The sequence below is a fragment of the Orycteropus afer genome, unplaced genomic scaffold (genome assembly GCF_000298275.1).
Source record: "Orycteropus afer afer isolate SDZICR_OR568_19922 unplaced genomic scaffold, OryAfe1.0 scaffold00058, whole genome shotgun sequence".
In the NCBI taxonomy this organism is placed as follows: domain Eukaryota; kingdom Metazoa; phylum Chordata; class Mammalia; order Tubulidentata; family Orycteropodidae; genus Orycteropus; species Orycteropus afer.
The window spans coordinates 13060964-13074672 of NW_006921645.1; the positions used below are offsets into that span (position 1 = coordinate 13060964).

A 13709-nucleotide genomic window follows, 5' to 3' on the forward strand; every position below is an offset into this window, starting at 1 on the left:
AAGTGCTATTAAGTAGGCAACATTCCCATAGCTAATTTAATCCAAGGCAATCAGTATATATGATACAAAGTGGTTTTCTTTAAGAAGGACTTGGGGGTGGGTTGGAATTTTTTTTTTTTTGAATGATGACTTTTAGAAAGAGTGGTGTGCCCTGGAGGGAGTCTCTGCATTGCTCTGGTCCTGGAACAGCTTAATCAAATAGAAAGTAAGCCATTTTATATAGTTCTTTTATGTCCTGCCTAAGAGAATTTTGAAGAGTAAATTAACTGAAAAGGAGAAAAGAATACACAATTCTAATTCCTTGAAAGACCCTAAAGGAAATTCTTTGCTTAAATAAGAGGACTCAGGTTTGTCAACGTAAATGGCCATAATCATATCCAGAATGATTCAGGAGAATATTTTTTAAGGGAGTCATTCAATCCATATAGTCTAATCTTAAAGCAGAAATGATCTCTGACATTCAAAGACTCAGATGCAAAATTGTTGAAACTCATGATTGCCAAAATAAATTTATTTTTTTAAAGTGTCAAACATGCCTAATATGCTTTGGCACTGTGTTCACTGCTTGTCACAAACACAGTTTCCACCTAAGGCACCACTCAAAAGCATACTCCTCAAATGCTACATTTATGAGTTGGTAGAAAAAAGGAAAATAAAAAGTAGACAATGATAAGATAGTGAAAAGAAGAGAAAGCAATCCAGCTCCTTCTGCCCTCGGGAATGTTTTGCTCCCAGGGCCTCAGTTCTGAGGGAAATGTTTGCAAAGCAGTAGCAGTGAGGCACAGATATACATACATACCTCTTGGTGGGCGTGGGCACTCCAGAGGACATGTGGCTAACCATGGTGTCGTTCATATTAGTCAGAGGGCGAGGAGGACTGGAAGAAAAGACATTTATGTTACATTAATAATTACCAAGGAGCTCTGCTGGTATAGTGGTTAAAGCATTTGGCTGCTAACCAAACTGTTGGAGGTTTGAACACACCAGCAGTCTGCTACCTTAAAGATTATAGCCTTGGACACCCTATGGGGTAGTTTAATAACTGCTAACATGACTAGGGGAAACAAATGGAAGAGTGACAAGGGCAAAAGAGCCAACTGTCATTCCTGAGAAGCACAGAGGGACCCATGGGGAATGGGAGTAGAATCAATATTTTAAACACAAGTAAATACACTGAGAGGGGTGCTTTCTCAAAAAGCCATAGGACCCCAGAGCCCATGCTCTACCAGGAAAAGCAGCAGATTATAGACACGTTGCTATAGGCTGTAACTTGGTAGCTTTTGCTTTGTAGTCTGAGCGCACAAGAATCTGAGTTCTGCCACTTAATTCCTCTGCGTTGATGAGGAGGTGCTTGTTGTCTCTGGTATACGACGAAGGTCATGGCACCAACGTGTGCTTTCCCTGAGATTTTGGGAGAGCTCATTGCCTTCCTTCAGATTTAGTTTGCATAGTTTCTACTGAAATAATTAATTGGTTAACTACTAAATTCAAAGATAAGACTCTAGAGTAAACTTGTCTTAATCATTACTAAACTTTTACCAGAATCATAACAACAAACTCACATTTTATACCCATATCCTAACTGGAATGATATCTTTTATAATCGAATCCAAATTTAAATTCGAAGGCAAGCGTTTTTTTGTATCTTTAACTGCCGGTTTTCTGGGCTTAATGTCTACTTCTCCCTTTTGGAGAGCCCAGAATGAATCAATCCAAATTTATCAAAAAGAATCTGCCATTCTGCCTCTCTGCCATTCTTCAATTCCTCTTCCCGCCCCCGTGATGTTCAGCTACAAAGGGTATCTACCTTACATTTGGAACCACATGACTTTGCTAGGAGCTCTGTTGGTGTAGCGCCTAAGGCATTTGCCTGCTAACCAGAAGGCTGGTGGTTCAAACCCATCAGCTACTCCACAGAAGGAAGAGTGGGCAATCTTCTTCCATAAAGATTTATTGCCTTGGAAACCCAAAGGGGGTCAGTATGAGTTAGAACTGACTGGGATGGCAGTGAGTTTTTTTTTTTTTTTGACTTTGCTAAGTATTCCCTCTGAGAAGTCTCTCCCTTCCTTCCTAAATTAAAGAGGTACTTTTCAGAGGAATTTGTCCATTAAAAAGTAAAACAATGAGGAGAAAATTCCTCTCATATTTGGGTGCTCAGAAACTGCCTCCTGGTTTCTCGCACTTTTAAGGGCTGAGTTAATTATGTAAAATATTTTTGTACAAGTTATATTTAGCAATTCTTGGTGAATATTAAGGGACCAGAGCTTTCACTGCTTTGCATATTTCATGGTATATTCAAATAAAGGCTCAAGTGGAAGTTTTTCCCAGAGAGCCAAGCGAACTAGAGGAAAGGTTAGAGAGGGCTATGTCTCTATCATCTCTCTCTCTCTGTAAACACACACACACACACATGTACACAGACAGCTATAGTTACACTTTTTTTTTTTTAAAGTAATTTCATTTCTGGGCAGGGAAATTTTTATAATGATTTCCAATTTAATAGAGAGGATCAAAAATAGAGAGTAATTTGCAGGGAACAGAGTTTGGTCTTGGTCTTTTGATTTTTAAGCCATAGCACTCTGGTTATTGTTTACACTCTTCCCTAACCAGAAGGCTGGTGGTTCAAACCCACCAGCCACTCCTCGGAAGGAAGATGGGGCAATCTACTTCCGTAGTGATACTGCCTTGGAAATCGGAGGGGTTGCTATGAGTCGGGTCTGACTCAACAGCACATAATAACAACAACAACTTAGAGTGGCAAGTCCCTAAGAAAGACACTCAGAACTGATATATGCCTTTCTAGGCTAGAACTCAACTCCAAGTTATTTATCTCACTGCTTGTCTTACAGACAGATATCCAATTTTGCTTCCAACCTTGCAAGTCTTTCAAACCCAGGGACTGTGCTGAGTTATAATCAATTAATCAATTGTTTTAGGTTGACTAAAGATGGAAGTAAACAAAGGTATTAGCGCACTTAGAATCCTAAATTTACATTTTGGCCTCTGACCCTATTAATTCACCAATTAGAATGGGAAGACAACTCCCATCAAAGAACCAAACCTAAGAGCATAGCATTTCATACTTGAAGGCACCAGAAACTTTCTGGACTGTCCTGGAAATAGAATAAGATTTGTTTCTTTAATTTATTACCATTAGCAACCAATTTCCAAATTAAGATAGGGACATTTTTATACTGCTTTTAGAAATGAATGCAGTCACCTAGTAAATTTCAATATTGAAAATAGATACTATTGCATTCAAGTTCCTTTTTGACATTCTCAGAAGCAAAATGACACAGAAAATTAAAAAAAAAAAAAAAAAATCCTCCGACATGGATCCATGTGATAAAATTTCATGATCTGTAGCATTTTGTTTGATCTGATGTCACAAGTCTTTATAATTATCTCTGTCTCTTGACAGGTATCATGCTCAGCTATTATTTTATAGCACACATCAAGGCCTCTTCCCTAATACTGAAAGCCACATATTAATGATTATATTATAATTTATCATTATAACTGCCCCAGGTTTTGTACTCTTTCTGAACTTCTAACATGTTTTGCTAGGGAAAAAGGTTAACTGCAATCTTAGATGGAAGAGGCATTTGAAAACATAATGAAGATATGTACTATAGGATCTAGCATGAGAGACACAATTCACTGTGAAAGCCAACAATTCAGATGTAATGTAGTCTTAGAAATGTAATACAGTAAAAATGATTTCTGGCCTAAAAAATCATCATCATGTTTCTTCTAAGACATTGTCAAACAGAATACTTTCAGGTGTAAAGTAGGTATTAATGGGACCAGTTATAGAAACTTCCAAGGCAGTAAATCAACACAATTCATCAGGTCAGTTTTGTTGATCTTCAATATTTAATGCCAGATGAATACCTTAAACATGTTACCAGATATTCTGTATCTTCCTTTGGTGAACAGTTCAGCAAGGTACTTTTAGACACTAAGGATTTCCATGACACCAAAAGGACTGCCAACTATCATCTGGTACAGGCATTTGGGAGGTTCTTTCTCTGTTAGTAAGACATGACATTTGTCTGATGAGATAGCAGCAGATGGATGATATAGGTAGAAGGTAATTTGCTCGTCAGAGCAAAAAGACTTGGAGAGGATGTGTTGTTAGTTTTTAATCAAAGAGAAAAAGACACTCTTACTGGGTGCCAACTCATACAAAGATAAAGACACTATTCCTTATCTCAATGACCTAACCACACTTAGAGAGAAAGGTAAGTAAACAAATACTGCAATCACAATGCAAAATAATGAGTACAGCTATACAAGCATAAACATCATGTGGAGAAGTCAGATAAGGAGCAGTTAATCCTGCCTGGAGGGGTGAGAGGCAAGAGTAGCCAGGAAAGACCTTAAAGTCCTTGTTGTTATTTGCCATCGAGTTGGACCCCACTCATAGGACCCCACTCATAGCTACCCTAGGAGCTCTGGTAGCATAGTGCCTAAGGCACTTGACTGCTCACCAGAAGGCTGGTGGTTCAAACCCACCAGCCACTCCTCAGAAGGAAGGTTGGGCAATCCTACTTCCGTAACGATACTGCCTCAGAAACCCAAGGAGGGGTAACTATGAGTCGGGCAAAAACAAACAAACACAGCTACCCTTCCTTGGGTTTCCAAGGCAGTATCACTAGGGAAGTAGATTGCTTCATCTTCCTTCCGAGGAGTGGCTGGTGGGTATGAACAGCCAGCATTCTGGTTAGCAGTCAAGTGCCTTAAGCACTATGCTACCAGAGCTCCTTTAAAGTCTCTAAAGTGTTTCTAAGGCTGTAAATCTTTATGGAAGCTGATTGTCATGTCTTTCTCCCATGGACAGGATGGTGGATTTGAACCGCTGACCTTTTGATTTGCAGCTGAATGCCTTAACCATTGTACCATCAGACCATACAGAAAAGTATATATCCAGGGCTTTAAAGAACTAAATGTAAAATTTTAAATTATATTTATTAGGAGAAAATATATGGATCTATAGATAGAGATAGGAAAGAAGATGGGACAATCTACTTCCATAGAGATACTGCCTCAGAAACCCAAGGAGGTATTGCTGTGAGTCGGATCCAACTCGATGGCTGTGAGTTTGATTTGGTTTACAGACAGAGGAGCTGTGGTTGGCACAGGGGGCAAGGCATTTGGCTGCTAACCAGAAGGTCAGTGGTTCAAACTCACCAGATGCTCTGTGGGAAAAAGACGAGGCAATCTACTTCTCTAAAGATTTACAGGCTTGGAAACCCAATAAGGGTAACTGAGTCAGAATCAACTTGATGGCAGTGTTTTTGTTTTTTTTTTAAGTGTGGTTTGGGTGAATGTTTACAGAGCAAATTCACTTTCCATATAGCAGTTCACATAAACTTTGTCTCATGACAGTGACTACAATTTACCACAATGCAACAGCTTCCCGCCCACTTCTTCCCCATGGTTGCCTCTTCCCTGTGTCCTTCCCTCCATGCACTCCTGCCCCCTGAGCTGTCTCCTTGTGCATACATAGCTCTTCTATTCTTCCATGATTGTTCTCTCCAAGGAGTGCATCTACCTAATGTAAAGGTTCAGCTCCTGTGTCTATCTTCTGTTTGGCGGGAAGCCACAGGATGGGTTCAATTCCAAACCTGAAGGGCAGCTAGTGGCTATAGTCTCAGTGGTTCCATCAGGTACTATCAGACCAGCAAACCTAGTCCCTTCTTCTTCCTCTTGTTTTTTTTTTTTTTTTTTAATGATTTTGAGTTTTGTTCCACATTGTTCTCCCACTCTATCCAGGTTCTCCTACATAGATCCCCTTCTGAGTGGCTGACAGCACCATCTAGTTCTTCTGGTCTCATAGTCATGTAGGCTGACGATCGCATGGTGTACCAGTTACTTGGACTAACTGTTTCCATGAATCTTTGGTTTTTTCATTCTTCTTTGATCTGGACGAGGAGAGAACCCATTGTTGCATCTAGATGGTTGCTTGCAAGCTTTTAAGATCCCAGTTGCTACTTGCCAAAGTAGGAGGTGGAACAATGTTTTGTGTAGGATGTTATTGCCAATTCAGCTCGATGTCCCCTGTGACCATGGTCCCAAGCCCACATGTCCAACCACTTGCTCCCTCTGGGTAGCTGTCTGTGCCCAAGAAGTGATTACAACCTTATCCCTTGTCAGCTCTACTATATACCTGGGAATTCTTAAAGAACATACTAATACACTTGTACAAACATTATCTGCCAACCCTATACACGGTCTTGGGCACACTCCCCCCTGCATAGATGTATGTAATTGTCCAGCTTTCCACCCATCTATCCATGTTTGCCTTCACTAAACAATGCAGTACAGTATGTGCTAAAGGGTTCATCTTCGTTGTCTGTACCTCCCATGCACCTTTCTATGTCTTCTTTTTCCTCAATGCCACCATATTGATCACTCACATTTGGTACACTGCCTTCTCTTCACTCAAATCAATACTTGTCTCTACCTAACAGTGTTCCTTCCCCTCCCCTCCCACCCCTGGTAACAAAGAAAATTTCCTTCCATATATAAACCTTTCCTTGAGGTTTTACAATAATGGACTAATACAATATTTGTCCTTCTGTGACTGACTTCTTTCACTCAGCATAATGTCCTGTAATTTCATCCATGTTATGTGGTGTTTCGTAGATTCTACATTATTCCTTAAGGTTGCATAATATGCCATTGTGTGTGTATGTACCATAGTTAGGTTATCCATTCTTTGATGGACACCTAGGTTGTTTCCATCTTTTGGCTATTGTAAGTACTGCTGCAATGAACATAGATGTGCATATATCTGTTCTTATCCCGGCTCTCACTTTTTTAGGGTATATATCTAATAATGGAATGGCTGGGTCAAATGGTATTTCTAATTCCAACTTTTTGAGGAATCGCCACACTGCCTTCCACAGTGGTTGTACCATTTTACAGTCCCACCAGCAGTGTCCCATCAGAGAGTCCCAATCTCTTCACATCCTCACCAGCATTTGTTATTTTCTGTCTTGTTGAACTTTGCTACAAGTGCTGTGGCAATACGCTATTTCATTGTTGTTTTGATTTGCATCTCTCTAATGGCTAATGATCATGAGTATTTCTTTGTATGTTTGTTGGCCACCTGAATATCCTCCTTGGTGAAGTGTCTATTCATGTCACCTGCCCATTTTTTTAATTGGATTATTTGTATTTTTGTTATTGAGGTGTTAGAGTTTTATATAAATTCTAGAGATAGGTCCCTTGTCAGATATGGCATTGTTGAGTATTTTTTCCCAATCTGTAGGTTCTCTTTTGACTCTTTTGGAGAAGTCTTTGGAAGCACATAAAAATTTAATTTTTAGAAGGTCCCATTCATCTAGTTTCTCTTCTGATTTTTGTGCATTTTGGGTTATACTTGATAGTCTGTTTATGCGATGGCAGTGGGTTTTGGGGTTTTATAGATAGAGGGGATTTTTGAAGTTCAAAAGCATGCAAAAATTGGGAAGGAAAAAGACCAATTTCTTCCGTTGTTAAAAAAAAATCAGAAAGAAAAAACAAAGAAAATATGTAATCCAATGTGATAAAGCAGGAATAGCCTTAATATATAAAGGATTCACATGTATTTATAAGAAAATATTAAAATTTCAATTAAATAAGTGGGCAAAGGGAAATATATCTTTTTAAAAAAAGAGGAAATACAAATAGCTGAAACAAAAAATATTTTACATTATGGTTAAGTAAAGAAATTGGTATAAAAAGGAGAGACCATTATCCCTTATAAAAATAATAATGATTTTTTTAAAATGGGGGAAGGTAATCCCTAAAGCTGCAGAGGGTTTTGACATAGGTCTTAAATTTATCACTAGTGCAGAGTGGAAGTATAAATGGCAGACTAGGCAGATGCACTATCAAGACCCTCTACTATGAAAACAAATGAAGTGACTACAGATGACAATCCTGGAATCCAGACCTTCAAAAGAAAGGATAAAGAAGTAGATCAAATACTACTTCTGTGAAAGAAACAGAGTGAAAATAGTGAATAAGAAGTGGTAAACTCCCAACTGGCACAACAGAGCCATTTTGAATTATTGCAAACAGTGTTTTGATCACAGCAGGAACCAGATAACTGTTTCCACTTGGCCAGGACTGCACCCACACTCACACTGGTGGTTGGGCAACCAGAGAGGTGTGACCTCCCTGCTTAACTTGCACGACCAGCCAAAAGCATGGTCTCCCTAACCCCCATTCACCTGGTGGTTGGTCAAATTCCTACCAATGCCAGTGCTGTGCCACCTTTTTTTTCTTCTTTATCTCTCTGCTTAAGGAGCTCTGGTGGTACAGTGGTTAAGGCATTTAGCTGCAAACCAAAAGGTTTGTAGTTAGAACCCACCAGCCACTCCACGGAAGAAAGAAAGAACAGGCTGCTTCTCTGAAGATTTACAGCCGTGGAAACCCAATGGGGGGTCACTATGAGTCAGAATTGACTCAATGGCAGTATTTGTTTTTATGGTTTAGCATGGAAGCCCCACCTCCCACCGCCCAGGCAGTTAGCAGCATCAGACCTTACCCCTCCCTGGTTGGAGGCAGGTGCTACCACAGAGTGAGTGCTCTGTTCATGTGCAGCTGTGTTATAAACCTGGCACTCCTGCCAGTACTGTGCTGCTTTTTCTCCTTCTTTTTCCTTCTTAGTTCTTCTCTTATCCTCCTTGTTTTCTCTTCTTCCTTTTCTTTCTCGTTTCTCTTCATCTCTTTTTCTCTCCCCACTTTTTTGATCTCAAAGCGTGGGAGTCCCTCCCCTAGCTAACCACGTGGTTAGGAGCACCCACCCTCACCCTTCCTTGGTTGCAGGTATGCACTCCTGCAGAAAGCCATTCCTACTGCAGCTGTGTTTGGTGGCTAACACTTGTGCCAGTATTTTGTTCTCCTTTTTTCTTTCTTTTCAGTTCTTCCCTCTCTCTTTTTTTCTCTTTCTCTTCCCCTCAACTTTGTTTTCCTTTTTTATCTGGCTGAATGAGTGCCTCACTTCCCAGCACCTTTATGTGCAGCAGCACCTTCCCTAGTGCTTTGTAATCAGTGGAGCATGCTCCTGCAGAGTGCCATTTTCTGCCGCAGCTGTGTGTGGCATGTAGCACTTGCACTGGTACTTTGCCACATTTGTTTTGTTTGTTTGTTCTTCTTTTTCTCTTTCTTCTTAGGTCTCCTCTTTTCTCCATCCTTGTTTTTTTCTTTCCCCTACCCCCTTTCCCACCTGTGTTTGTTTGCCCCTTTCTTTCTATATTTCTGCAGCAGTTGGGAGCCAGCAAACAAGCCATACCCAGCCAGTGCTACAATCCACTCCAGCACCACTGGAACAATGAAAGATGGCAGCCAACATGCGCCCAGCCAACCCTCAGCTTCTCTGCATGATCAGTGATCAGAGATTCCTGTCTACACTTCTACCTGCTACCAAATCCACCCAAAGACAGGTGGTGAAAACCCCAGGGTTCCTAAAGTATCAACAAGAGTAACACACTTGCCCTGTTTCCAGATATATTAAACCAAAACAAAAAATCAGGGTAAAGCAAGCCAACATATAATCAACAAATTAATATAGTAACCCTACAATGTCTTAGAGACAACAGACAACTTGAAATAACACAAAAAAAGAGGACAAGATGGCTCAAACAAGTGACCAAGATACAGGATCAGAAAACGTAATGGAGGAAGAAATGCTGTTGGAACTACCTGATAAGAAATTCAAAAGAATTATATCAGGTACCTCCAATGGATTGAGAGAAAGTTTGAGGAAACTACAGAGTAAATCAAGGAAATCACAGACAAAACTTTAGAAGAATCAACAAACAAAACAAACAAGCAAGAAAAAATAAGAACAAGTTGACAAAATAAATGGAAAATTAGAAACTACACAGAAACAGCATGTAAGAAATCCAGAAGATAAACAGTAAAATTTCAGAAGTAGATAACACATTGGAAGTACAAAGGAGTAGAAAGGACAATTAGTGAGACTGAAGACAAATCTATTAATACTAATCTGCTAGAGGAGCAATCAGAAAGAAGAATGAAAAAAAAAATGAAGACTCAGAATTAAGTGGAATACCATCAAGAAAAACAACACACATGTGGTTGGAATTCCAGAAGTAAAAGAGACAAAAAGAAAGAAATAAAGCAAAAAAAAAAAAAAAAAGTAGAAGATTTGTTGTAAAACAAAACCAAAAGGCAAGAACACGCTTGGCATTTCTCTCAAACTGAAAGAATTGAAGAAAAAATTCAAGCCTCAAGTTGCAATATTGAAGGAGTGTATGGGCAAAATATTGAATGATGCAGGAAGCATCAAAAGAAGATAGAAGGAATACATAGAGTCACTGTACAAAAAAAGAATTGGTTGATGTTAAACTATTTCAGTAGTTGGCATATGATCAAGAACCAATGGTACTGAAGGAAGAAGTCAAATATGCACTGAAGAAATTGGTCAAAAACAAGGCTCGGGGAATCGATGAAATACCCGTTGAGTTGTTTCAATAAATGGATGTAGCACTGGAGGCACTTAGACATCTATGCCAAGTAATTTGGAAGACAGCTGCCTGGCTAACTGACCAGAAGAGATTAATATCTGTGCCCCTTCTAAAGAAAGGTGACCCAACAGAATATGGAAATTATCAAACAATATCATTAATACCACACACAAGTAAAATTTTGCTGAAGATAATTTGCAAAATGGTTGGAGCAGTATTTTGACAGGTAACTTCCCGAAATGCCAGCTGGATTCAGAAGAGGGATATCATTGCTGATGTCAGATGGATCTTGCCTAAAAGCAAAGAATACCAGAAAGGTGTTTACTTGTGTTTTATTGACTATGCAAAGGCATTAGACTGTGTGTATCATAACAAATTACAGATAACATTATGAAGACTGGGAATTCCAGAGCATTTACGCTCATGAGGAACCTGTGACAGATCAGATGACAGATCAGAGGCTGTCATTTGAACAGAACAAGGGGATACCGAATGGTTTAAAATCAGGAAGGGTGCGCATCGGGGTTGTATCTTTTCACCATACTTACTCAATCTGTTGTTGTTGTTATTTATTTGCTGTCGAGTTGGCCCCAACTCATAGCGACCCCTCCTTGGGTTTCCAAGGCAGTATCATTACAGAAGTAGGATTGCCCAACCTTCCTTCCGAGGAGTGGCTGGAGGGTTTGAACCACCAGCCTTCTGGTGAGCAGTCAAGTGCCTTAGGCACTATGCTACCAGAGCTCTGTAAATAATCCAAGAAGCTGGACTGTGTGAAGAATGCAGCAACAAGATTGAAGGAAGACTCCTTCAATCTGTGATATGCAGATAACACAACTTTGCTGAAAGTGAAGATGATTTGAAGCACTTACTGATGAAGATTAAAGACTACAGTCTTCAGTATGGATTACACCTCAACATAAAACAAAAATCCTCACAAATGGTCCAATAAGTAGCATCATGATAAATGGAGAAAAGATTGAAGTTGGCAAAGATTTCATTTTCTTGGATCCACAATCAACATTCATGGAAGCAGCAGTTAAGAAATCAGTGTATTGCATTGGGCAAATCTGCTACAAAAGACTTCTTTGAAGTGTTGAAGAGCAAAGATGTTGCTTTGAAGACTAAGGTGCACCTAATCCAAGCCATGGTATTTTCAACTGCCTCATATGCATGTGAAAGCTGGACAATGAACAAGGACAACTGAAGAAGAGTGCCTTTGAATTATGGTGTTGGTGAAGAACAATGAAAATACTATGGACTACCAAAAAAAACAACCAAATCTGTCTCAGAAGAGCTGCAACTGGAATGCTCCCTGGATGTGAGAATGGCCAGATTTCATGTCACCTACTTTGGTCATGTTCTAAGGAGGGACCATTCATTGGAGAAGGGTATCACGCATAGCAAAGTAGTGGGTCAGCAAAAATGGGGAAGGCCCTTAGTGAGAAGCACTGACACAGTGACTGCAATGATGGGCTCAAGTATAGCAAGAATTGTGAGGATGGAACATGATAGGGCAGAGTTTCATTCCATTTTACATAGGGTCACTATGAGTCGAGCCAACTCGATGGCAACTAACAAGAACAATCCTATACATAGAAAATCCTAGAACCTCAACAAGAAAACTACTGGAACTAATAGAAAAATTCAGCAAAATGGCAGGGTAGAAGATAAACATGCAAAAATCAGTTGGATTCCTCTACACTAACAAAGAGAACTGTGAAAAGGAAATCAAGAAAGCAATACCATTTATGATAGCCACTCAAAAGATGAATACACAGGAATAAACGTAATCAGACATAAAAGACCTATAGAAAGAAAACTACAAAACACTACTACTAGAAAACAAACAAGACATTCATAAAGTGAAGAATATACCATGCTCATGACTAAGAAGATTTAACACTGTGAAAATGTCACTACTACCCAATACGATCTACAGATATAATGCAATCTAGATCCAGATTCCAACATCATTCTTTGAAGACATGGAAAAACTAATCATCATCCTTATATGGAAAGGAAAGAGACCCCAGACAAGACAAGCAAAACACTAATAAAGAGAAGAATAAAGTAGGAGGCCTCACATTCCCTGATCTCAAAACCTACTACAGAGACATGGTAGTCAAAACACCTTGGTATTGGTACAATAACAGGCACATAGACCAATGAAATAGAATTGAGAACCCAGAAGTAAGTTCATCAATCTATGAACAGGTGATCTTTGACATAGGGCTGAAACACATTAAATGGGGAAGAGATAATCTCTTTAACAGTGTTAGCAAACTGTATATCCATTTGCAGAAAAATGAAACAGTGTCCATATCTCTTGCTATATATATATATATATATATATATATATATATATATATATATAGTGAGAGATACACACACACACACACACACACACAAACTCAAGATGGATGAAAGACCTGAATATAAAATCTAAAACTATAAAGATCATCAAAGAAAAAAAAAAAAAAAAGGAGTAAACTTAGGGGCCTTAATGTTGTTGTGTTGTTAGGGGCCACTGAGTTGGCTCCAACTCACAGACCCTATGGATAAGAGAATGAAACACTGCCCTGTCTGGTGACATCCTCACTATCCTTGTTATGCCTGATCCCATCCTTCAGCCTTTGTGTCAATCTATCTCGTTGTGTCAATCTATTTTCCACTGACTGTACTTTACCCGGCATGATGTCCTTCTCCAGGGACTGGTCTCTTCTGACAACATGACAAAAACAGGTGAGACAAAGTCTGGCCATTTTCACCTCTAAGGAGCATTCCAGCCACACTTCTGCTGGGATAGATTTGTTTGTTCTTCTGGAGGTCCAGGGTATTCTCAGTATTCTTTTCCAACACCACAATTCAAAGGCATCAATTCTTCTTTGGTCTTCCTTATTCATTGTTCAGCATTCACATGCACATGAGGCAACTGAAAATACTACAGCTTGAGTCAGGTGTACCTTATTCTTCAAACTGACATTTTCCCTCTTTAACACTTTATAAAGAGGTCTTTTGCAGATCATCTGCCCAATGCAATATGATGTCTGATTTACTGACTGCTGGCTTTCGTGGATGTTGATTGTGAATCCAAGTAAAATGAAACTCTTGAACAACTTCAATCTTTTCTCCATTTATTGTGCTGCTGCTTACTAGTCCAGTTGTGAGGATGTCTGTTTTCTTTATGCTGAGGTGTAATCCAGGCTGTACTCTTTGATCTTC

At 39.4% G+C, this 13709-nt stretch overlaps 1 protein-coding gene across 1 annotated transcript in view; it reads right to left on the minus strand.

The window, feature by feature from the left end:
* DTNB (dystrobrevin beta) overlaps positions 1–13709 on the minus strand; it is a 511730-nt gene that overhangs the window by 150495 nt on the left and 347526 nt on the right. Inside the window, exon 9 of the mRNA XM_042780738.1 lies at positions 800–877. Within this exon, the coding sequence (XP_042636672.1) occupies positions 800–877 (78 nt within the window). The remainder of the gene's footprint in view (positions 1–799; positions 878–13709) is intronic.